At 40.5% G+C, this 26,022-nt stretch overlaps 1 protein-coding gene across 6 annotated transcripts in view; it reads right to left on the minus strand.

Annotated features, from left to right (window-relative positions):
• Window positions 1-26,022, minus strand: part of igsf9bb (immunoglobulin superfamily, member 9Bb) — a 136,577-nt gene that overhangs the window by 75,806 nt on the left and 34,749 nt on the right. For all 6 annotated transcript variants that reach the window (XM_023962303.2, XM_078931067.1, XM_023962302.2 and 3 more), the window contains exons 3-11: window positions 23,966-24,112; window positions 18,204-18,355; window positions 11,063-11,180; window positions 5,906-6,047; window positions 4,969-5,114; window positions 2,890-3,032; window positions 2,654-2,794; window positions 2,457-2,573; window positions 2,027-2,177 (exon numbers count right to left, since the gene is read on the minus strand). In XM_023962303.2, the coding sequence (XP_023818071.1) occupies window positions 2,027-2,177; window positions 2,457-2,573; window positions 2,654-2,794; window positions 2,890-3,032; window positions 4,969-5,114; window positions 5,906-6,047; window positions 11,063-11,180; window positions 18,204-18,355; window positions 23,966-24,112 (1,257 nt within the window). The remainder of the gene's footprint in view (window positions 1-2,026; window positions 2,178-2,456; window positions 2,574-2,653; window positions 2,795-2,889; window positions 3,033-4,968; window positions 5,115-5,905; window positions 6,048-11,062; window positions 11,181-18,203; window positions 18,356-23,965; window positions 24,113-26,022) is intronic.

Consider the following 26,022-nt stretch of genomic DNA (forward strand, 5'->3'; position numbering starts at 1 on the left):
AATGAATTACTTCTATTGGTAACAAATAATTGAGTTAAATTTATTCAACCTAATTTCTTACGTCTATAAAACTCAATAATTGTTTATACAACTCTAATTAATCCAACTAAATGTCATATTACTCCAATTCAATTAATATTTCTTCCATCTTAATTAATTATATTTCTTGATCTCTCATATGTCTAAGTTTGAGCCGGCAGATATGATCATTTCATTACAATAAAAAGGAGGGAAAAAACACATTGCGCACAAGTTCATTAAAGAATTTTACGTCATTGTCATTACAAATCGTAATGGTAGGAGTGCTATATAAACTCATCATCCCCTCATTCCCTCTCCCTCATAGTGCAGAGACGTAAGCATCCCACAATCCCTTGCGGTGCCGATCTTACAGCAGCACCAAAGTTTCACCTACTTAATTGAATTAATTTGAATATGAGTAAATAATTGTCTGAAACTGCGTGTTATTTTTAAGGTGACCTAACAAAAAATGATTTATCTTAACTGAAGCAAATAATTAAGTTAGATCAAAGTAAAAAGTTTATCTTTCCAACATCCATATGTGGTCTTATCACCCTCTCATGGTGGAAAAAGTATTATCTGAGCTTCTTCATCCACTAAATCATCTTCAAATGGACACGCCATGCTGCTTCACCTCTCTGAAAACAAACTAACCTTCAGCTAAACCTGCTCCAGACCAGGTTATGTTCAGAGCATGAGTTGGTATGGCAACCTGACATATCCTGAAACATACCTCCATTTCTGGAACCGAAAACTGAGGTTATCAACTTCTTTAGCCTCAAACTTACCGTGGGAGCTAGCATAACCTGCTTCCTGGAATACCCCCCAGATCACAGATTTCTGTAGATCTGAAGAGCTCTGCCTTTCTGTACAGGAGACACGGAGGAGATTGATTGACAGAGTCTCCAGCCAATCAGGACGAAGATCGGGATGCGCTGTTTAAAAAAAGCAGCATAATGGCTCTAAAAGAATGAGCTAAACCGGGAAAGATGAACTGTGACGTAGAAAATGAAGACTGTCTTCTGTTCTGTTTGACAGAGATTTTAGAGGGTTTCAGATCACATTTTGATCGTGTGGTCAGATTAAAAAAACAAAATAAAAAACATGGGTCTCTGATATTGCTCAGTGGGCCGGACCAAACACGGAGGCGGGCCGGATCCAGCCCGTGGGCCGTAGTTTGCCCACCCCTGGTTTAGGGTCACGGGGTCGCTGGAGCCTAACCAGCTACTGACAGGGGAAGGCGGGGTTCACTTTAGACAGTTGTCCAGTCCATCTCAGGGCCACATCCACTCACATTCACACCTAAGGGACAATTTAGAGTCACCAATAACCTGTGAAGCATGTTTTTGGACTGTAGGGGGAAGTCAGAGTTCCTGGAGAAAACCCACACATGCATGAAGAGAACATAAAAGCTCCAGACAGAAAAGACCAGCCAGAATTAGAACTGCTGTAGGGGATTCTTGCTGTGAGGCAAGAGTGCTAACCACTACACCTGGTAATCTGCCTTTAGCTGTGGTTTTACTGTTCAGAATTGGATTTTTGTCTTTGAGCTTTCAGTCTGAATTGTATGCTTGTTAAAATAAAATATGTCCAACACAAGAGGCCCACAGCTCTCATCTGTTTGCCTAGCTGTTGGACAGGACAAGTTAAAAAAAAAAAAAAAAAAATGAATTGTATGCGCAGACATACATTTTTCTGCACAGATCAACTTGCCCTACCTTTTTTCAAAAAGTTTCCAAAGGTTTTGACCATCAGTACATTTTTTCCAGGGAAACTGCTTTTCCTGTAAATATGTTTGCAGCATTCACTACGGGGAAAAAGTTTCACCAGAGGCTGGAGCATGAAGAGGAATAAGCAAGGCCATTTTTTCTTCTTTCATTTTGTACCTTAATTATGTTTTTACCACAGAGAATCTTTGACTAGATATGACATTATCAAACCACTTACTTTTCCAAAAGTATGGAAAAAATGGACAACCATGACTATGTCCATGAGTGAATCTTACCTATGACTTGGACATGCGTGCTGGCAGTGATGCTAGTGGCAACATTAGTCGCAACACATTCCCACTCCCCGTGATCTTCCTTTGTGAGTGACTTCAGCTGTAAGCTGCCTCGGGGCAGAACATTGTGCTTGCTTCGGCTGGGCTTCCCAACCTGCAGTTCAGCCAAGACCAGAGCAGAGAAGCAGAGGAGTGCACCACACACTGGCACAGGCATGTGTAAAGTTACCATTTATGAAAAAAACCATGAGTCTCCCCATTTTACATGACTTCAACAAACAACATGAAAAAACATTTAGCACTTAAGCTATGTGTGTCATATGATCCAACAGACAACTTGGCTAACATTCTGAATGTTTTCTCTTATAGAAATTAAAAACAAGATAACACCCACAAACCATCGACAGCAACACGGTTTTCTAAAAACCCTCACCTTCCTCCATGTGATGTTGGGGAAGGGGTCTCCCTCTGCCTCACATGGGATGACCAGCTCTCTCCCCACCTCCTGCCTGTACTCCCCTCCAGGAACAACAGAGAATTTTGGAGGGTCCTGTTAGGGTGAAACCATTCCAGCACAGACGTTAGAAGCTGTCTTAGTTCGGGTTTGTAATGTGGGCAAATGATCTGCACCTTTAGCACCAGGGGAGCAGGAGGGGACCACCCCATGGAACCCAGGGCATTGTAAGGCATGCAAGAATAGGTGCCCAGAGAGTCCTCTGTCACTTCAGCCACACGGATGCTCCCATCGTCCATCTGGCTCCACCCAGGAAACTGAAGAAAATGGTCATTGTCAGTAAATATTGTGAAGAACAGGTTTTACTAGAACTTCCAACTAATGTTGGAGATAAGAACTGGAAGTGCTTCACCTTATCTATGCGCAGGAAGAGGCCATCTTTCTTCCACTTAACAAGAGTTACAGGAGGGTTGGCATCCACTGGACAGCGAATGAATCCAGGCAGACCAATTGCCACGTAAATGACAGACGGCATGTTTACCACCCGGGCAGGATCTGGACAACAATGACAGGAAAAGACAAGAGCCTGCTGTGAACCACGAGCACCGAGTTGAAAAATGTCCAAAATGAAGTGGATCCCATCCAGCCTATATCAGAAAGACTCATGCACCCACGCGTCACCGGGCAGGTGGTCTATCGTACACCACATGTTCCTCAGGGATTCGCTGCTACTGAGGGAATCCTTGTTAGTTTTTCCTACGTCTAGTGGTCTGTCTCCATTCAGCGGGTCGTCTCATCTGATCTGAGGTCGAACACACAGACATATACTAAGGTGATCCTCCAAAAGACAAAAAAGATTGGTGGTCCTGCCAGATAACCTGGAAATGGTGCTAGATCTAATGCTACCATTGACTTTGAACAGGCTTGGTTTGTGTTGACTTTATCGTCATCACTACAAGATCAGCCTAAACGTTCACTATTCTGAGATCAGACCTTCCTACAATGTTTTCTAGAACTTCCGCTTTATTAGCTGACAGCAATAATTTACTTGTGAAAACTCACATCCATGTTTTACCAGCTGTCTGTTCAATTGTCGCCCTTTCCAATGTGGCGTCCAACTTTGTGTACATAACTTGCAGCCCAGTGACTCTATCCTATATAACTCATTGTGTCTGACTGACAGAACCAGGCTGTTTCTTCATTACGTTGGATGAGGTGAGAATGTTCTCAAAGCTTTGGCTCAGTTTTTTGTGACAGACTGAGTATTGGTCTGCTTCTGAATTTGCCTTTGATTATTTTTCATTCATCTCAGCAGTTGCAGAGAGGTGTGATGCCTCAGAGCAGCAGTCCTGAATCCTGTTCATCAGGACCTCCCTGTTCTGGGGAACTGATGGTCAAGCCACACTTTTTCCTGTCTTTTCATAATACATGAGAGAAGAATGGCAGAGAAAGTGTCACCTTCAGTTTCTGTCTGCAAAGTCAGGTTAGAAATGAAGGAGTAACCTTGGACTCAGACATAAACTTTAACAGCTGCAACATTATCAGCATTCAACCACTGTAAAACAGACAGAATCAAAGGTAGATTTTCTAAATCAGACCTAGAGATGCTTATTCACACATTCATCTCTGGCAGGTTAGAGAGGGTTGCCACAGTGAGAGGTGTCTGATGAAAATGGGAGGTGGTGTGCGCGAGCTGAGAGTGAAGGGTGTTTTTAGGGAAGTGATGGAGGGAAGGTTGAGAAAGGCTGAGAGTGGGACCAGCGTAAAAAAGAAAGACAGAATGACGTAAGGTGGAGAGCTGAGCTTGTGAGTGAAGCAGAGGATGAAGCCATGAAGGAGAACAAATGACAGAGTCAGGAAGCATGAACTGTTTCCAGAGAAGCTCTCCTGTGAACATCAGCCTGCCAGCTCTCAGTGCCCAGAGGAGTCCCAGCAACAGCAGCACACACCAGAATATCTGTCAAGACTAAATATAGCACAGAAAAAGCCCTATCACTCGCAACAAGCTGGTTCTAACCGCAGGATGCTGCGGGGACGCTTTTTTCCTGGCAGATTTTCAAAGGTTCAAAGCAAAATGAGAGGGAGGAAAAGGTAACGAGGGCTGACGGGCAGAGCGAGAGGAAACACTGGGAAGATGAGCAAAGGGAATGGCCCTGCAGTCTAACAAAAAAGTCTGCGGTCTTCCAGCAATGATGTCATCTTTAACTCTCTCACCACCGCAACGGCTGCTGCGGTCTCTGTTCAGATTCAGTCAGCACACAGATGCATTCAAAATGTCTGCTGTCTGACGGATGTCAGAGGTTGTCGCGTCTCAGCTCCTCCATCTGGGCTCTGAAAACCCACAGCTGTGCGATGGGACCTGAGGCTCGCATGCAGCAGTTATTCATGGATACATCTGCTCAATAAGCAAGACTCATTGGACTTCTGGGTGAATTCAGAGGTGAAGTGGATTCGATAGAACTTTGCATTAAACAATGAGATGCAGACTCACATTGCACTGTCAGGTAGGCAGAGGCAGATGGTGGCTGGCCAAGGCTGTTGCTGGGCACACAGGTGTATTTCCCAGCATCCTCCGGCTTTACTTGAGCAATGATGAGGGAACCGTCGATGAGAATACTGACTCTTCGTTTCAGGTCACTGTTGACATAAAGAGAAACGAGGGGCCGGGGTTACAGCAGAAACAAGTGAGGATTCTTTCATAGAAAGTTATTTGGAAGAAACATTGATTTGAATTCCTAAAGAAGAGTGGACAGCTTAACCTGCAAGTATCTCTTAGATGTGGCTTTGTGTTTGGACAGAAAAAGCTTTCTGGGACTGAACATTTATGCAAAACGTCACTGGAAAAAAACTTCAGAGACGCATGTTGTCTCCTTTTGTGTGAAGAAAACCTCTACAGCACCATTGGCTTCAAAGGTGAGCTGGAAATCCCAGAACCTTCCATATAATCCTCCATTTGTACCCGACAGCCCAAATGTAACAGGACACATCTATCCGTGTCACCTCCAGAAACACTGCTGTTTTTCCCTGTCTGAACTCTAAAAACTGATGGGCACCATTAAATAACCACATAGATCAGATTATTGCCATTTTTGAAGGATTCCACTTCATCAGATTGTGTGGTAAAGCTGCAGCTCCTCCTCACAGTTTTCACATTGCTTTTTTGCTGTCAGTCAATGGTAAGCCCAAACCGTACCAACTCAGCAAACTGAGAAATCCCCCTAAAATGGATGGGGCATGAATTTGCTCACATACCTATGTGATTTAACGGAAAATGACCTGCACTGACCTGTGCAATTTTATTTGAACAAATGCTTTTATTTTTTTAATTTCCACCAAAAAAAAAATCACATTTTGACCCGCTCCGTAAATCTGTTGATGTAGAACAAAAACTGAGGTCAGACAAATGACATAAGTGCTCATAACTTTACTTCTTGAAGAAGACGTTGTCCTGCTCCCAGAACCAGGTGTAGGTCAGGTTGCGAGGATAGGCCTCCGCCTGGCAAGTGAAGAAGGCGTCCTGTGAGATGTTCACGGTTATGTTCTCTGGTGGCGATATGATAAACGGTGGGCCTGGTGGAGGAAACACAAGGGTCAGACAGGTCAACCTCAAACTCCACAATGGAACTTAGAGCTGTGGTTGTGGGCAGCTCTGTGGTTTCTGTAGGTTCATCTGAGTTCATCCAGACAGTTTCACACACAATCATGCCTGTTCCTAAAGCAGTTCTGCCCAAAAGTCACACGTTAACCGTTGATCTTAGACTTTTCAACACACATCAGTCCTAAATCCCAAAACGTTTGAAAAATGTTATATGTTGTAAATTTGAACAATTGTTCAGCAATGTCAACATCAGCAGCAGCAGCGGCAGCAGCTTTCTTGTCTCTTTCTTTCAGCGTCTGCAGGTCAGGGACTGTCTAAAAATACACCAGCAAACACGCAGCAGAAGAACGGTAACACCACACACTGTCTTCTGCTCATGCATGTCGTTTCAGAACTGACTGTGTGAGGGTTGGAGGAACATCCATCACAATACTTGACAGAACACAGCTAAGGCCGGGGGCGCTGTTTGACACCCCAGGAGTGAGAGCATGCTGGGATGTCAGTCTGAACTTTTATGATGAAACGCTCTTTTTTTCTTTTTCTTTAACCGACACAACTTGATTTTGAACTTGAGTCTTTTTTTAACAACAAAACAACAACATTTTCAACTCATTACTTGAGCCTTTTTGTGTTTTGAATTCCTAGACCTGACAGAGTGGAGCAGAAATTTGAGCTTTGGATGACATAAAATACATGTTTTACATAAAACTTAAAATATGTAAACAATAAAGTGAAAAACTTTTTTGCATAAAATGTTTGTGACATATTTGAAAAGTTCTGAGGAGTTTAGCACAGCTAGAACATTTGACAGCTTTAGTACCCTGTAAAAACAGACAGTGGCGTATCTAGAGGGGAAAACTAGGGGCCATGGTCCCCACAGCTCTGATTTGTGCTCAGTCAATCAGTCCATAGCATCACACTGAAGAGAGACGCTGAAAAGACTGAATCGAGGTTAGCTTTTTGGTTTTTCAGTTTTCAGAAGAGGAAACTTTTTTCCTTTGGTTGTTAAACTCCAACATTGGCAAACCCGTTCTTTTTAGACTTAGCAGAAATGTCTTAGCAACTGCTAAAAGGTTAAAAAAACATTTGAACTAAAGTCCTCACATCACTCTGGAACACATGTGTCAAACTCAAGGCCTGGGGGCCAAATGTGGCCCTCCATGTCATTTTATGAGGCCCGCAAGAGCATAGAAGTTTTTAATTTCTTAGAATAAAAAGTAAGAATTGGTGTGAATCTATTCATATCTAGGGGGAAATTGGACTTAAAATATCGGATTGAGCAACTAAACATTAGGTCCATATAACCTAACCTGACAGAATCAAATGTAAAAGGATTTATGCTAAAGTAACAAGCAAACATGTGTTTTCTATGCAACTGGAATTATCACTTTAAAAAGTTATAAATAAATGAATGAGTTATTTAACATTAACTATTTACATTTCTTTTTCATTACATTTAGTTACTTGTATAAGTTATATCTGACCCTTTGAGGACAGACACTATGCTGATGTGGCCCTCAGTGAAAATGAGTTTGACCCCTCCTACTCTAGAAGCTTCACTATCAGGTCATAAATGATCTTTTTGTAGTAGTGAAGCAGCTAATATTTAAATGCCCTGGAAACACGAAGTTTATTCACTTTTTTTTTACTTGTCCTGTCCAACAACTGAGCAAACAGATGAGAGCTGAAAGCCTTCTGTGTTGGACAGCTTTTACTATTACACTAAGGGTTTATGCATCCTCGGGTAGCCAAGGTAACACTAGGTATATTTACCTAGTCCCCTAAGATGGTGGTCCAGACACCACAACCAAACTGAAGACGCTTTAAAAACATATTCACCCAAGGATGGAACTTTTCATTTATTCTACAACACACACACAAACATGTACATACATACACAGACAAACAAATACAGATGCACACACTAAACATGGGTTTTCTTCTAGCTTCACACAAAGATAGACTTTTGCGTCAACATGGGCGTATGAACAAACTCACACAGCTTAACTGAGCCTGTGTTTCAGCTCCTAAGTGTTAGCCCCATATGTTAGCTCTGATTAGAAGCCCACAGCCTGATCCCTTAACAAGCAGCGCATTTCCATCTGCCAGGCCATTAGCAGTATAACCAGGACTAGCATGTGCTGGATGGTTGTGTAAGTGGTGTTGAGTGTTTTTCTGTGTATGACTGTCTCAGCGTGTCAATGCCAACCCGCCCCGTTTGGAACCAGCTGACTGCTGGAGATTTGTTGGCACGGGAGTCTCTTAGCTGGGGCTCAGGCTTTCCAGGAGGACGTCCATTAATCTAACCTGAATTAAACAAGACAGCGAAACTGGCATTCTGACTTGGGCTCAGCCACAAAAGAAAATCTCTGTGAACATGAAACCCAGAGAATGATGAGGAATTACAGCAAACACTATTCAAAGATTTTAATATTCATAAGGTCTGCTTTACATACAAGACAGGTAGAATTCTGAAACGGCTCCACTTCCAGCCCCACAGCGTCACAGTTAACAATAGAAACAGTAACACTAAATAGAAATGTTTTACTGGTTTAGAAATAAAAACATTAAATCTAACAGTAAGGTACAAAAAGTGTGTAAAGACTGAGGCGCCCCTAAAATGAAGCAACAAAAGAAAATCTGTTCTAAACAGCAACAGATGAATAAATATGCAAAACAACAAAAGACATTACACACAGGATGCCAGAAACATAAAGACATTAGTTCTCAACGTGATACAGTTTTCCTCAATACACCATTAGACCTTGGGCTCAGTGCAATGTTGATTACATTTGGAATCCAGCCTCACAATTGATCTGCTAATTTCCAGAAGCACATAGGTGACCCAAAACTCCTCTAAAGTCCAACCTTGCGTATGTGTGTGTGGGGGGTCCATCATAACAATGAAGAACATTGAGGAAATTGTTAGTGCTGCTGGGTTTTGGTCTCTAGCTTTAACAGTTGAAATGAACCTGCTGCTCAGTCTCTGTATGTGTTTTAAAACAAAAATGAAATAAGAAAGCCAAGGAAGGATCTGGGTGGTCTTTCTTACACTTGTGTCTTTCTAGGGAAAGTATTCACAGTTGACTTCTCTAGACAATAAACATATTTCATATTCTGGCCAATCACTGACCTGGAGTCTGATAATACTTTAAGCCAGCTCTTGTATGCATGGGTGAAACCACAGCCTTGAGTTTTCTAAGAAAAGTACGGTACAGCACAACACAGCATGCAACAGTGTAGACTCTAAATGCCATAAATTCGAGCATGGCCGTGCGGGGTGTATGGGGCCATTGCCTAAATTGACTGTTACACTACCACTCACTCTCAACTATTGAAAAGTTAAGGTCGATATTTGGTTCAAATGTAAGAATCTTGACAGCTGTGACATAAGAACTGCTCTAAAACTTTTATCAGACGTACATACAGAGAAAAGGCTATCTGAGTTGTTACCCCAGCCCCCCCCCCGCCAGTCAGATGGTACTCTTTCTAGTCTTTTTCTGGTCCATCCAGAGGAAAACACTCATGGCCCAGAATTCAGTATTTGATGTGCTCCTGTTATCCAGAATGGCTGAGCTGTGTCTATTTTCATCAATTTAAATAGCTTTTGAGCAAATTCAGACTGACAGAGTCAGCTTAATTTGGTCCAGATCGAGACCTGAACATTGCACTTGGTCTGTTTTCAGACTGCTGTCTGCTGGACGTTTCGGTTTTAAAACAGAACTTGTACACAAAACCATGTGACTTCATTCACTGGCCAGGAATTATGGGGGCGGGGCAAAGCAGCGAGAAGCAGAAATTATGGACGTCCTGCGCTTTGCAAGTCTTGTCAGGATAGTTCACTTATTCAAACTTTTTATTTCTCCGACCAATTTAGAACATCTGTATCAATGCCAGGCGCAACACTTTTTACTGCTGCTTTGGTCCAGCTGAGTTATGCTGCAAAAAAGTTACTGGCAAGAAGACGGCTAAGAAGGCACGCTGATTTATGTTTCTGACGTATAGATTGTTGGGAAAACAGTGAAAAGCAATATGTATCACGTTGAAAGTTGTTTTAATGAGCCTGCATTTGTCCAATCGCATTTCAGTAAGTTGATGGGTCTCATCGTCATGGCTAATTCTTTTCTTTTCTGTTTACATCCCATAATGCCCGGCTATGGTGGCTGTTTTGGTTCAGTTGTTCCTGCTCTGAGCACAGAGCCTATTCAGACTGAGAAAACTCTGAGAAAACCGGAGCTCAGTCCGATTGGAAAAAAACGAGACCACCTCATAAAACGGGTCTGAGAGCGGTTCCTGGTCCCGGACCAAGGTCCGCTTTGGTGTATTCAGACTGAAAATGTGTTCTGGATTATTGGGGGAAATGAAATCTGGTTCACTTTAAGACTTTCCAACTAAAAATAAAAAACAGTAATTAATGGCCAAACTTTTCACACATGAGAAGAAAGCTAAAGGTAAACTTCTCTGCTCTCTATCTCTGTCTCTGAATGACTTGAGACTCTTTGAGGGCACCCGAAGGCAAAGAAGAAAGCCAGAATCAGATGACACAGTCACTCCTAAACTATGAATCCTTCACAAAGGAATATATTTCACAAACAGAACATAATGGACTAGAATCTGACATTGGTTAAAGTTCTATAAACACCATAAATAAGGTTGTCCTTCTTTCTTTTGGGGTTGTAGAGTTTAAGGTTTAGAGTGGTCAGAGTGTGCAGTCAAGGGATGCTGGATTTCAACTCATTCATTTGCTTTGCTTCTTATTCCGCTTACACCTGAACAACGGAGGGATTTCTGCCTTGCCTGAAGTGTCCTTGGGCAAGACACTAAACCTCAACTATCTTTCTCTTTTTGGGCGGCCGTGGTGCAGAAGTAGAGCGGACACTGAACCCCACATTGCTCCTGGTGGATATAGGTTGGCACCAGTGTTTGGTAGCAGATCCACCATAAGTGTGTGAGCGTGTGTGTGAATGGCTTGCTGCAGCATACTTACCTTGTACTAGCAGTCGTGTTGTGTGGATGGCCTCACCCTGGAGGCTAAAGGCTCGACACATGTAGGCTCCACGGTCTTGCCGGGTGATGGATAGCACCGTCAAACTCCCATCAGACAGCTGAAAAAAAAACACTTTTTTAAAAGTAACTAGGGCACAGGGTTGATACGGAAACATTAAGCCATTGGCAGATTTTTTCCTGATGAGCATCACCTTTCGTAACTTGCTTTGGGTTACTTGCTGAGTGTGAAAAGTTCCCTAAACAGCCCTCTAGCACACCATCAACTTATCTGCTGGTTACATAGCATTAAAGGTTTTACGTGGAGGTTAAACCTCCAAATGGCTCCCAAGTACAACTCTTTTCAGGGTGCTTCATCCATCTGTTCATTGCTGCTTCCCCTGTGTCTTTCATGTGCTTCACTTGTCAGTTTTGTGATGTTTCACTGCTCTCTTTTCAGATGGATTGTTACTTCACTTAAGTGTTTTTAACATCAGGAAAGATTCAGGAATGATCCAACAGAAACAAGCTGACTAAACCTAGACCCAAATTAAAAGTCACAACAGTTCTTATACCTTCTACAAATGAGCAAGAATCAATGTCTGGGGTTCTGTTCTTCAGGAAAACTGGCCTGAGTGAACATAGAAAGCTATTTGAATTAACAGCAAAACATCTTCTACATGAAACTTCAGCTTTCATTATTTTAATTAATAATATTCCTGTTGTAAAAATGGAACTAACTGAACTGAACTGGACTGAACTACATCTATATTAGTCTTTGCTTTTTTCTACAATAGTCTGCTCTAGCATTGTCTCTTTTACAGTTTTTCTCAGTCGCTTTAGTACAATTCTCAGATCAGAATTGAAGTTTGCGAATACGTGTGTGCATTTCTCAAACAATTTGTACAAACAGCAAAACACTATGGATTTCTTGCAAAAGCCTGTAACTTGCTCAAAATCTTTAGTTCATCTCTCAAAACGAAGTCTTTGTGTCATTGAACATGTCAGTGCCATCAGAATGTCAAGTCCTTGTGTCATTGTCTACAAACAAGACAGTCAAATGACTTAGTCATGTTGTCAATATAACTGTACTTTAGAGGGAGGTTCAGATGTAAACTATGGCTAAAGTTTGGATGACAATTATTGTAAAATGGAAGTTACACCTTTTTTGTTTGATTGCAAGAGACTGGACAAGATTTACATTTACACTTTTATTGTTCATATTGTAATTTGTTGACAGACCATGTCATACCAACATAGAAAAAACCCACTGCAAACAGTAACACAAAGGGAAAAAAAGATAGGACAATGTTCTGTCCAACAGTACAGGCAGTGCAGTAGGAATTGGTGTGGTCTTCCTACACCTCTTCACTGTAAACCCGAACAAGTTACCAGAACTTAAAAAATTAAGGCAATCATTTGCCACAATTTTTTTGAGTTGATTAACTAAAAAGTCTGAGTTTTCCACAAAATAAATGATTTAATTGTGTGCTACTTGTATTTCTTTATAACAGTTAAATTAAAAGTGTCAATTCGTCCAAGTCAAATATTGGCATTAAATATAACTTACATTTACACATTAAGACAACTTAATTGTCATCAGTCACTATGACTCGCAGTTTTGAGTTTCAAAGCCACAAGAATAGGTTTGCATAACTTAAAAAAATAGCGAAAAACAACAATTTGATCTTAACAGAACTCGATATATATTAGTTACCTTCTTGTACAGGGATAATCAATTTGTTTGAGTCAGTAAACTCAAAACCATGCTTTTCAAAACTTATTTTCTTTAGGCAAATGATTGCCTAAAAAATAGAGTATGGTAACTTAAAACACTCTAAAAAGAAAAAAAGTTGATCCAACTTAATTGAATTACTTCAGTTGGTAACACCTAATTGAATTGAGTTTATGCAATTCAGTTTTTTATGGCTATTCAACTCAAATTGATAAGTTAGTCTAACTGAAAAAAGATATTATAAATTTTGCTGCAACAATATACATTGGCTCATTTTTCTAAAGTTTCAACTACTGGACCTTGATTTATTCACATCAAAGACATGAATGACCCAGCAATGTCACATAGTTCTAGACAGGAGCTCAGCTGTTGTGAACTCTGCCTTTAATAATGGGACATACACTGTTTTGTGCTCTACGGGGTTGGTCATCATCCTTTACCAAACTCTAACTTATGGTGCAGAAAGAAATAAAAATACTAGTTTAAATTACTAGTTAAAACAGAGTAAAACAGCTACACAACAAAAACCATGGACAAAAACGCACACTTAAACCCCAATCTGCCCAGATTGGCATAGAAAATGGTATCCCATAATTCCTTGCGCTGCCTTACGTTATGACATCATGATGCATTTACACCAAAGTTACACCAACTTAATTCAATTAAGTTGATTGAAAGTAAAAATAACTACATCAGACAACTACATGTTATTTTTAAGTTGAATGAACTAAAAAAAATGATTTATTTTCACCAAACCAAATAATTAAGTTAGAACAATGGAAAAAAGTTTATCTTTCCAACTACAGCCCAAATGCTCTTTTTAGATTGTACAGCAAAATGTTGTAAACACCTGCCTAACAATATTAATGACTCACTCCTTTCTGTGCAATGCCTAAATAAAACTAATAAAAGTACTTTTCTCTATATTTATGAATTTAAAAAAAGGAATAAACTTTTAAATTCATATTTAAATTTTAATCCTACAAGAAGTATATTATCAAACAATAACTTCTGTTGTGCAAAGGAACCTTTGCTTCTGCCCGCTTCTTCCAATTATTTGAACACACACACTCACACACAAACTGCCAAACAGCATGCATGTCACTTCTGCTTCCAGCCCTTTCACTCATGGTTTTCACACCAAGATTCCCCACTTCCCATGAGTCTTAGGTGCTGAAGGCGGGACTGCAGGTTGCTACAATATTTAGAAAAATAAAAATAAAAATTTGAGAGCATGCGGGGCAAGGAATTGTTTAATCCACCTGAAACAAGAGAGATAAGAAATCCAGGATGCAATACTTAAATCTATATATTACACTTTAATTATGTTTTAAGTTTAATTTACTTAATTTAAACATATTTTATTTTAATAAAAAATTATTAGTTACATATACTCAAAACAGGGGATGTGTTGAACAAACTTTATATGATTGAGTTATAAGAGTTTTTTTAAAACTTTGAGTATTAGCTACTCATCATATTTAATTTCTCTGAACGTTCGGGTTTACAGTGTTGTCGTTCCTGTATGTTAGGCCACAAATTCTCATCCACATCACAGTGAATATGCTCTCTTGCAATGCAGCGAAATATGTTTGTCACATTATGACAACTTGGTCAACCATTTTGCAGTTGATGACTTATACGATGAACTAATGACTAGGTGTTTTGAGGAGTAAGACTATTGCACAGTGAACTATATAATACATTTTGATCAACATGACATAAACAATTGATAATGTAGCAAAGAGCAGAGAATTGTACATAATCATTTGCATGGATGTACCAAAGCAATTGCAACTTGTTCAAAGAAGTGAGAAACTGCTTATATGATGTGCACAAGTGACAACATGATGTGAAGATTAAACAAATAGTTTTGGGAATTTCATTCTGATATGAGAATTGTACTAAAGCGACTGAGAAAAACTGTAATTAGAAAGAAGGCATCAAAAGATATAAAATTATTGTATGTAATACAACTAGCTGCTGTTTACAATTAATAATCCCAGAAAAACTGAGACATTAGTGGGCAGAAGCTGAACAGTTAAAGTCAATAAAAGCTACAAAATGTAAAACAGTTTTCTAACATTTTCTTTCTGATTTATAAACATTTCCTCCTACTGACACTGTTTCCAAATGTAGTGCCACCTAAAATCAGTCTTCTGCGCGAAGACAATATCTAATAAAGTGTCTCAAGCAGGTAGACCTGATCTAAATAGTCCTTTCCAATGGTATGCACTTCATATCTGAAGTTGATTTGGAGATACCCCAACCCACACACCTCTTCTGGATACTGCTCTTCTACCAATCAAGGAGGGATAGTTTGTGGGGAAGTCCCAATAGCGTGTAAACCTTACCGAAATTTGGAGAATGACTCTTTACCACTGTGTCTTTAACCCTTGTGCTATCTTTGATGACCCCACCCTTACATTGACGTGTTCTCCCTACCATGACAAAGGTGGATAAAGGTGGAAAGATTTCATGTAATCCATGGACACTAGTGAAGATCACAAATCATTGAAGAAAAAAGGTTCAGAGCTCTGTCTAGTGGTCTAGATCAGTGTTTTCAACCTTTTTTGAGCCACGGCACACTTTAACCTTGACAAAAATCCCGCGACACACCAGCATCCAAAAAAATAGATAAAAAAAAAAAAAAAAAAAGCTCAGTCTGTATTGATCTACAGCCGCTCCGCAACCTCACATGCATTTTTGTGATAATTGTTGCAGAAAACCCTGGAAGCTGCAGCTGTTTTTTCTAAAAGATGTATTAAAAATTAAGTCAAAAGATTCAAAAACTGTTTGATGTGTGTTCGTTGTTTTAAGACGTTAAGAGGAGAGACTCATTGTGCGCTAAGACAGTCACTTTACTGCATCATGGGAGATGTAGTGCACGTAATGCGCCGACCGCAGAAAGACCAGCGTCTTTGAGCTTCATGGTTTTGTTCACTTGTTCCAGTCTGATACCAGATTCTGTGGAAAGCTACACCGCTAAAGACGAACTTTAGCTGGTATTTTTGTTAGAACAGAGACTTTTTTGCGCTAAATCGAAACAAGGAAGTGAATACTTTAACCACTTCTGATTGGTCAGACTGATGACATGTGATTTAGCCTTCAAGAATGATTGGTGGAGACAGTTAAAAGGGCGGGACTTTTCCTTACACACTTATAGCTGCAGCTAAATCGCGCTATCCCGTTATTCTTATCAAAATATCTTTAATAGAATCATATAAACACAAAGAAAAAATAATTTTATGATATTTCATATTCTTAACTTCTCAGTGTTTTATCAGGGCCTGTTTGGATGAACAAAGAGCTGATTTCCTGGAGATAGTAAATGTTTTTAGATCAGTTAATGAGGGCAATTTCTCACGGCACACTTGACCATCTCCCACGGCACACTAGTGTGCCGCGGCACACTGGTTGAAAAAAACTGGTCTAGATGACCCAACTCCAAACATTAAAGTGCCTAGGATAGCACAAGGGTTATACTCTCCAAGATAAGAACTTTAACACTAAAGACACGTCACACATTTGACCCCCAAACTACAGTATGTTTCTCTTTTTGGGCGGCCGTGGTGCAGAAGTAGAGTGGACACTAAACCCCACATTGATCCTGGTGGTTACAGGTTGGTGCCAGTGGTTGGCAGTGGAGTGCATGTGTGTGAGAACGGGTGAATGGGACTGTGACTGTAAAGCACTTTCGGCCTTCTAAGAGGGTACTAAAGCCCTATACAAGTATATACCATTTTACACTTCAAACTGCTATCATTTGTAGGCATCATGTTTAAATTTCTGATGGACGTTGTTTTAAGCAGAAAACTTGTCTCATGCCAAATGTACAGGGAACTTTCTGCCACACCTTTAGAGGGAAGGTCAGTGTGTCTTCGATTACATGGTCTAGCAACCAAATCTGGAGATTTGGAAGTAGAACTGAGGGGCTACAACTGAAACTACCAACTAGAGTAATCCTTTGTCATGAGTATAATGTGTTCCTTATTTCTACATTATGTATCACTATTATTGTACTGTACAGTATGTCCTCTCTTTAGCACATTGCCGTTTAGATCTCTAGCAGACAACTTTCCCACAGCTAAGCGTGTCGCAATCCAATCATGCCTTGCGCGTTGTTAACAAAAGTTTGGGTAGTTTCTTCCTACAATATGTTTATTAGATAACTAATAGACATCTATTGCTGATGTCTACTGGACATCTCAGAAAACCCTATTTTGTTACTCTATTAGAGATCTACCAATAGTGTTCTGCTTGTAGAGGTTGAATCTAGGATAAATTTAGAAAATCTTTTTATTTACAAGTTAAAAATCCATCCATTCATCTTCAGAACCCACCTAATCCCTTTTGGGGTCACAGGGTTGCTGGTTCCAACCCAGCTCCTCTTGAAGGTGGGTTACACCTTAATTAGGTCACCAGTTTGTTACAGAGCCAAACTCACACAGGATCACTATGCAGGTAGCAGACCTCCAACGCAGCTACTGTTGGACAAAGGCGAGGTACAACCTGAACAAGTCGCTAGGCTGTTGCACTTTTTTTCTGTTCCTATCTAAAAGAGCAAATACAAGTACCTTTAAAAATAAAATACACCCCAATAAGTATGAGAAATAAGACCGTTTTGCTGCAGCAGATTGACTTAAAATAAAACTACTAGAAAAGCAAAGTCAAACGTGATTCTATCAGCGTGATGTTGGTGAGCTGTCATCCTTTTTCTCTAAACACAAACAGCCTGGTTCAAATCCTGACTAGGATTTTTGTGTGTGAAAAGTGCATGTTCTCCCTACACAGGTGTGGATTTTCTCCTGCTTCCTCCCTCTGTTAAATAACATCTTTCCCTGGTTAACTGCTAACTGCAAATTGCTCCGGTGTGAGTTCAACAGTAGCTGGTTTGGGACCAGCAACCCTGTGACCCCAAACGGGATTCTGAAGATAAATGGATGGATGTAAAACTGCAGTGTTTACTTTTTAACTAGTAAATGTGTAAAAGGGTTTTCTAAAAATATCCCAAGATTAGATGTCTACAGATAGATGTGTAGTAAATCTCTACATGCAGAACACTGTAGAGACAGAGAAACAAAATGGCTTTCTGAGATGTCCTGTAGATATTAGTTATCTAATAAACGTCCTGTGCTTATGGGCACAGGATGGGGCAATTGTAAAAAGAAAATCATGTGAGAAGGGCTTTTCCTCTTTTGAAATTGAAATAAAAATTTCCAGAAACAGTTATGCTATAAAAATGAACTTAAAACAATATTTGAATGTGCTTTTTAAAAAAATAAAATTCAAAAATGTAGATGAACATCTGGGAATCATTTTATAATGGTCTAGAACAACACACTAAAATGGACTTTTCCTTTAGGTAGCAACATGGAACAGATGAAATATGATATGAAATAATGATTACCTTATACTTGGCACTGCTGACCATCAGACTGCCTTCTCGCAGCCAGCTGACAGAGGGTTTGGGGTTTCCGAACGCCATGCAGGTCAAAGTGATGCTTCCCCCCTCCTTGGCCTCGACATACTGAGGTGGTGTGTCTGTGAATGTGGGGGGGGCTGAGGAGTACAGAGGGAGGCAGTAGATTGAAAAGCAAAAACAATAATAAATGATAGAAAAAAGCAAGCTTTTTTTCTTTCTTTTGTTAAATTCAAATTACAGTGCATGAGACAGCAGCAAGCCCGTGTCCCAGCTGCACAGACCGATGAAGCAAACAGACTTCTGACTGAAACACAGGCCTGGACTTTCTGTTTTAGGCCACTTCTCAAAGCACAGCAGGAACGTTTTTTGTTATTTTTTGCTTTCTCCCACAAACCTAATGCTCTGCAAAAAGACAAGTGTCATTTCGTGTAAAATTGAATCCAGTTTAGTTTATTTTTATTTCTTCTATAGGTCAAACATGATAAAAACAACAACAGATAAATCAATACCCTGGTTTACAGCCAGTTATTCAGTCTTTCAATTCTTTTCAGGTTAGAATGAAAAAAAAGTTTCCATTATCATTATCATGTCATTTCATTAATCTTCTTGATTTGTTTTCCAGAATTGTTTTATTATTTAATCAATATCTATATGAAGACTTCAAACTGACTTGTATGTCATTAAGACATCGTGAAAACCCTGACGAGTTACTGGCATGGCTTACAAGGCAGGGAACATTACAGCTAAAACTGCTGAACATTTTATAACAGAAAGTTTTTTGTTGGTTTTTATGTTAGAATATCTCTCGCCCTGCATGTTTCTGAGTCTGCAGACTATTCATAAAGCTCAGGAGAGCTGACCAAACAGAGCCAATGGCATCTGTGTGGGCGGGGCCTGTCTTCTCTTGAGTGACAGGTGTAGACAATGGCAGTTTGCAGAAAAAAATATCAGTCATTTGTTCATACGTGTAATACTGTATATTACACATATGAACAAATGGAATCTTGTTGATGCTTGTTTTAATTTAAAAATGATCACATCTATGAAATATGTCGTCCTAAGATCCAACTTTTTTGACAATTCAAAAGAAACGATGGTTGTTCTTCCATTCGTGTCCTAGCACTTCAGTATTGTTCAAAAAGGTTTTTACGTTTGATGAAGTGAAACACATTTAGCGTGCTACAGTTTACACATGTTGTAAAAGCAATCTTAAAAACTCTCCTTGGCACACTTCTGCCAAGGTTTCAAGAGCGTATACAAGACCAACGGCACTGCTGCCCAAGACCTTCCCCACACATTTTTACATATTTGTATAATTGCTCCAAGCCCATGTCTTCCAGGTTGCCTTTTTCCCATCTGCACTTATTTGTCAGTATCATGTTTGACTCCATATCTAATCAACTCTGGACTGAGGCTGATCTGCTTACATCCATAATCCTGTGGCCTCTTATGTCTGAAGTAAATCATCCCCTCTGCAGCAGTGAACAGGGATACAGTTATAAATCCATGTCTGATATTGTTCAATGCAATGCTACTTATGAACAAACTGCTTCTAATCCACTTGTGAGCTCAAAAACAGGTTAAGACTCACAAATAGGGTCACGATTCCATAGATATATTAGGCTCACTCTTGGTTATGATTTATAGATTTATATACAGTAGCCAATCTGATTAACCTGTCGTGGTTCCACCCGTTTTCGGTCACTACTTTGCTGCTTCTTGTGTGTTTATCAAACACTGAATGTCACGTTTGATTGAAGTGAGAAGCTTCTTCAAACATGTGAACATGAGTCCTCAGTCTGCTCTCTGACCTCAGTGTCACCCTTCTGCCCTGCTTTGGAGGTTTTACCCCGATAAGATTTCTGCTCTTCATCGTCAGTGGCACTCAGCATCTCTTCTTCTTCTCTAATCTCTTCCTCAGGAAAGGACTCGGGGTTACAGAATAGCTGTGATGACAAATAAACATGACACCTGCAAAAGTGATATCATTCACATCTGTGTGTTCTTACCGTTTTTCTAAGCAAGTAGCAACACTTTCTGTCACTGAGCTGCAGCTTAACTTGGGCTCTGGATTTGGATGGCTTAGGGTTTATTAATTTAGGGTTTATTAATTTACTGTTTGTGCAGACCTGTACCTTCTAAGATAAATTAAGCCTGAATATATTAAGAGAGTCTAGAACGTCTGGTTGAGGTCCATGCCTGAAGGGTCTTCAACTCCTACCTCTCCGAAAGCTTTAACCAGGTTCAAAGTCACACAATTTTCAACTGACTCAAAAATCAAGAATTTTAATAGGGACCACTTTCAAATAAGAATGCATGGCTTACCAGTCTGTCAATGTCTACATTAAAATCATCTTGGATTCTTCTCTGGCATTTTTCTGTTTTATGCATAGAAAACATTCAAGATTTTTGTTTTCTGTCCATCTGTGACCCACAACAGATTCAACAGCTTATAATCAGATCATCTACAAACACTGATGACTAAAAAAACAGACAGATGATGCATTTATAATAAAATAATCTAAATCACATTCCCTGTCTGAACCTATCCTGACCCAGATGTTTGTGACCATGTAATACTAAGGGGCGGCCGTGGTGCATTGATAGGATTGCAGGTTCGATTCCCGCCTTGCCCGCCCAGGTGTCGAAGTGTCCTTGGGCAAGACACTGAACCCCCACCTTACCTCTATTGGAAGAATGGCACGAGTGTTCAACACCAGTGTGTGAATGTGTGTGTGACTGGGTAATGGGACTGTGACTGTTAGGTGCTTTAGGCCTTTGTAGAAGGTAGAAAAGCGCTACATAAGTATACGCCATTTAACATTTCCAAAGCCCTGCAATATGTGGTAATCTTCATCGATACTGGAGTTAAGTGTGTAACAGCAATAATGCAGGGTTTTGCGGGGTCAGCCCCTCTCCCACTCGCCTGAGGAAAGGAGTGGAAGATAGCTTTGACAGCTGTAATGGAATGACAGGAGAAAGAAGAGGGGGAATGCTAGAGGAGAACTTAACTAATGTGGCATGATGTCAAGGATGATGTCGGCAGCATGTGGGGCTGTATTTATGCTGCTGTTGCCATAGCAACAAGCATTATCACATGGATAAGTGATGATGAATGTTAAAACAGTCCAACGAAGGCAGGAGTTTTGTTTGCTGAAAGTTATCCACATCCACGTGTATCGGATGTGATGGTTGCTGTGGTGCAGAGGAAGAATGGTCAACCTCTGATCAGAAATCACAAGTTTGACATCCGTCTTGCCTGCCCATGTGTTAAAGTGTCCTTGGGCTAGGCACTGAACCCCACATTGCTCCTGGCGGTAAAGGTTGGTGCCAGTGTTCAGCAGCGGAGCCACCATCAGTGTGTGAATGTGTCACACTAACCTCTACATCTTAACACCTGTAAGGCAAAATAAATTGTAACTGATTGGAATTTTTGACAGTGATTTGATTTTCTGGTCCAGACCAGAAAAATTCCTACAAGAGGGAACTGAGGTGGAAGTTAAAGAAACTTACAGACCCAACTGCAGACTTCCCAATGATGAGAGGCAGTGGACTGGGGTGGGTTTGTTTATAGCCCACAGCTCAAGTGTTAATCTTGATCATGGTGAACAATATAACTGTATCTCTGCACCCCTGGTCTGTAAATGGTAAAAACACATATAATTATACAGCCCTGTTCTACGTTGCTTTGAGACCCAAAGTGCTTCAAAGTCACAGTCCCATTCACCTATTTACACACTGCTGGTAAACATGGCGCCAACCTGTAACCACCTGGAGCAATGCGGAGTTCAGTGTCTTGCCCAAGGACACTTCAACATATGGGCGGGAAAGGTAGGAACTGAACCTGCAATCTTCCATACAGAGGTCTGCTGTATTACCTCTGCACTGCAACTGCCCCTGTGGTCTTGGCTTATAGGCCAAGCAGCCAAATAGATTACCCAGGCTTCTTGAAGTATCCAGGTGGGTTAATAGAAAATGCTCGAACTTGGACTTGTGTGCCAGCTGTGTGCCACTCACAGTTTGTCCATACAAAATACCACGTTCAAGCCCAAAGGTGTCCATCAGTGCAGTTTGTACCAATACATGCTAGTCATTAGCTCAATGATTGATTTTGTAGTTGTGTCATTTGAGCTTTTGCTATGTGTCTTAGACACTCAAGGGCGAAGCTTTAAACCAATTGCCACATGATGGTGATTTGAATTTGCTACAGGAGGAGGCGATCTGACAGACTTGACAGGCCATAACGTATTGAAGGAGTCTGGAAGGTCTGGCTGAGCTCACAGTCTGAAGGGTCTTCAACTCCCACATCTAGGCAAGCTTTAACCAAGTTCCAATGAAGACTAGAGACTTGAGTTGAGGTGAATCACGTTTTCCACTTCCATTGTCAGTGCAGCTTTTAGGTGCTTTGGTTGTCAGATTCTGGTGCCTTTCAGCCCAACAAACAATGAACCCAGTGGTGATCGACAGAAGTAAGTGATGATAATTTAATGAAGAAGGAGTTCTCTAAACCAGTGTTTCCCAACCCTGGTCTTTGGGGAACAATGTCCTGCATGTTTTCCATGTTGTCCTGCTTATGCACACCTGATTCAGCTCATCATCAGACTCTGTAGACGCCAGACAATGACATTCATCAAAGGCAGGTGTCTGAGCAGGGTTGGATAGAAAAAATGCAGGACAGTGTTCCAGAGGACCAGGGTTGGGAAACACTGCAATAAACTCTGGTCGGCCCCTGAGGTAACTGACAAGCACTGGCATTCCAAGCAGCAGGCATATCAATGGGCAAAAACTCAAACCTGGGGGAGGTTTGAAAAGGCCATGACAGTATTGACACCAGGCAGTCTACAAGTCAGAGGCCATGGTTCTCGACCGGAAAAAGGGGGGAGCTCATTCCCCATATGGAGGAGTTTGGTATGTATTTTGGGGTCACATGCAGTAGTAAGGAAGGATGGAGCATTGGATTGATAGTTAGGTAGGTGCAGCAGTTGCAGTGGTGCCATTGCAGCATTTGTAGTAAAGAAGGAGTTGAGCCAAAAGGTAAAGCTCTGAATTTGCTGGTCAACCCTTGTTTACTAAACATTTAAGACTTTTTGTTGTTTTAGATCCAGACACCCTAAAATTACTTCTTAATATTAAAGACAATTATTCATTCATTCATTTTATTAGCCACTGCAGGCAGGGATATGACCTGCCAGGTCAGCGGAAGGCGGCACAGCAGAGGCACATGTAACTGTGGGCTGGCACACAGACACCAACATGACTTCGGTTTCAAGAAGGTTTCACTAGTTTTCAAGTCCTGATTGAAGGTAATCAAGGGGGCCTAAAAGTTCACATTTTGGGGCCAAGCATGAAGTCATTCCTTTTTTCTTTCTCTGTGAAAATGTCTACCAAACATATTTTTTATTTTTTTTCTCTTTAAGTCCTTTTTTAGTATCTTCATTTTATGAGATAGTTATTTTTTTGTTTGGACTGTACACCTGTTTCCTTTTTCTAACTGTGGTTTTTTATCTTTGTGAGGCTTTTGAAGTTATTTTGATTTGGCCCATGGACAGCTAAAAAAACGTGTCTCCTGGGGCTTCATGGGCTAAATCTATCATACCTTTCCTAAAAATATTTTGAGCTACAATACAAAGAATATCCCAACTAAAAATACTGTTGAGCTGATGATCACGTCATCTGTAAAAAAGTGTTAATATATTCTAACAGTGCACGTGTTTTTTAAAAAGATGCCTTTGAATCTCTGCACTTACCGTTGACAGTCAGGTGAACCCAGCTGCCGTTGTGGAAGGTGTCATACTGCTGTTGGAGCATCAGCACTTTACACTCGTACCAGCCATGGTCATCTGAACGCACATTGTCTATCCGCAGGGAGGACTTGCCGTGCAGACTGGCCCGGCCTGGCACAGAGAAGCAGAGCGTCAGCAGTGGGAGCCACAGAAAGGGGTGGAGGATGGGCGGACTGAACATAAAAATGGAAATCAAGCAAATAGAAAGAGGGAGGGAAGATAGAAAAGTGTGGGGGGGGCAGCAGATGAAGGCTGAGGTGAAAATCCACCTTGAAGATTTCAGATATACATATGCAAAGATCACAGAGCACTCTGTCATGCTGCTGTGGATACCTGAGGGAAAGATGTCAAATCACCCCACTCCACCTTCTGTTCCTAGATTCAAAGGCCAACAGAACATGACAAGAACCGAGAAAACAGAACTGAAAAAGCCAAAAGGGAGGAAATCCTCGCAGTTGTTTGAAGGTTTTGGACTTTTACAGTGTCTCCAATATTTGGGGGATTCTAAACACAGCAGCACAACAGTGTGTTTTTAGAAATCAATAACAAATTCTCTTCATTGTTTATTTTTTCTCGTTATACACGGACTACATCATTTCTTCCCGTTGGTCCTATCCGCCTTAAGTTGTAACAAAGTCGATAGAATGGTCTGTCAAAGATTCAGAGGCAATAGCATATGTTCAAAATAACACACAAAGGTACATCTGTGTACAAGGATTACAGGTGTTTTAAGGCTGTGAAACTCCTCACTACACATTTTCTACACCTTTCTCAGACATGTAAATTTTTACACTTTTCTCTCTTCTTTACACTCTCAAAGTTCAAACCTTCATAGAAATAAGTCCAGTATTATAGAATGAAAGCAAAGATCAGCTAAAAGTATTCTGTACAGGTGATTATGAACAAAAGAGGTTGAACGACAAAGTCATTCCATGTGTCATATACAGAACACTATTTGAAAAAAAAAGTATACTAGGTTGCTCTGAAAAAGATGTACGAAACAGCGAGACCACACAAGGTGAACCGTGAAATAGTGATGGGACACTATATTTAACAAAATGATTGTGCCGTTGAATTCATGGCTCTGTCATCTGTCATGTACACACATATGAACTTATCTGACATCCCTTTTTCACATCATCTTTCTCTTTGTGCTTGAGCTGCTCCCTTTAGGAGTCACCACAACGAATATTCCACGTCTATCTAAGCCAGGGGTGGGCAAACGTTTTGACTGGTGGACCACAGAGAGTTCTAAAATGTGCCAAGTGTGGAGTGATTTGGTGGTTCACCTCATCAGAGCAATAAATAGCATTGAATGCGGATGAAAACATGCTTGAACTGATTAAAAATTGATGTATATATTTTCAAACTGAACATATTGGATTTTGTTCTCATGTTAGAGTCAATTGCACCACATGAAGGCTGAATAACTTTGTACATCTAAGCCACGGTCACTTTGCTTGCAGACCACCATTTATGGAAGACTCCAGAATTACAGGGAAAATGACACCTTTATAAGGATTATCAATATAATCTTTAAATCATTTAACGGGCAGCATATGGCCCCCCTGGCCGTAGCTTGCCCACCCCTGATCTAAGCCTATCCTCTGCTTCCCCCTCACTCACATTTACCCCCGTCATGTCCTCCTTCACCAGCACCCAAATAGGACCCAATTATTTACCATAACTACACCAGGACTCCAGATCAAATGTAAGGCAGGTTTATTGAAAAACTTGCTGTAGGCAGTGTGGAATGTATTTATACGAAATACATTTAAATACACATTTTTTAATGACAAATCATTCAAATGCAATGCATAGTGGTATTCATGGGGGGCATGAGGCCATTCTATAAAATATTGGATTTGGTTGGTTTATTTTATTCCAAACACAAATATATCAAACCAATTTCTGTCATTAAGGCACACATTGATTTGAAAATAAACAAGGATGATGCTATCTTCTTGACAGTGTAATTACTCTGAACCATCAATGGACATATGTGGTAACACATACAGAAC

Source organism: Oryzias latipes, chromosome 14 (assembly GCF_053564925.1).
Source record: "Oryzias latipes strain Hd-rR chromosome 14, Olatipes_Hd-rR_3.1".
Lineage (NCBI taxonomy): Eukaryota > Metazoa > Chordata > Actinopteri > Beloniformes > Adrianichthyidae > Oryzias > Oryzias latipes.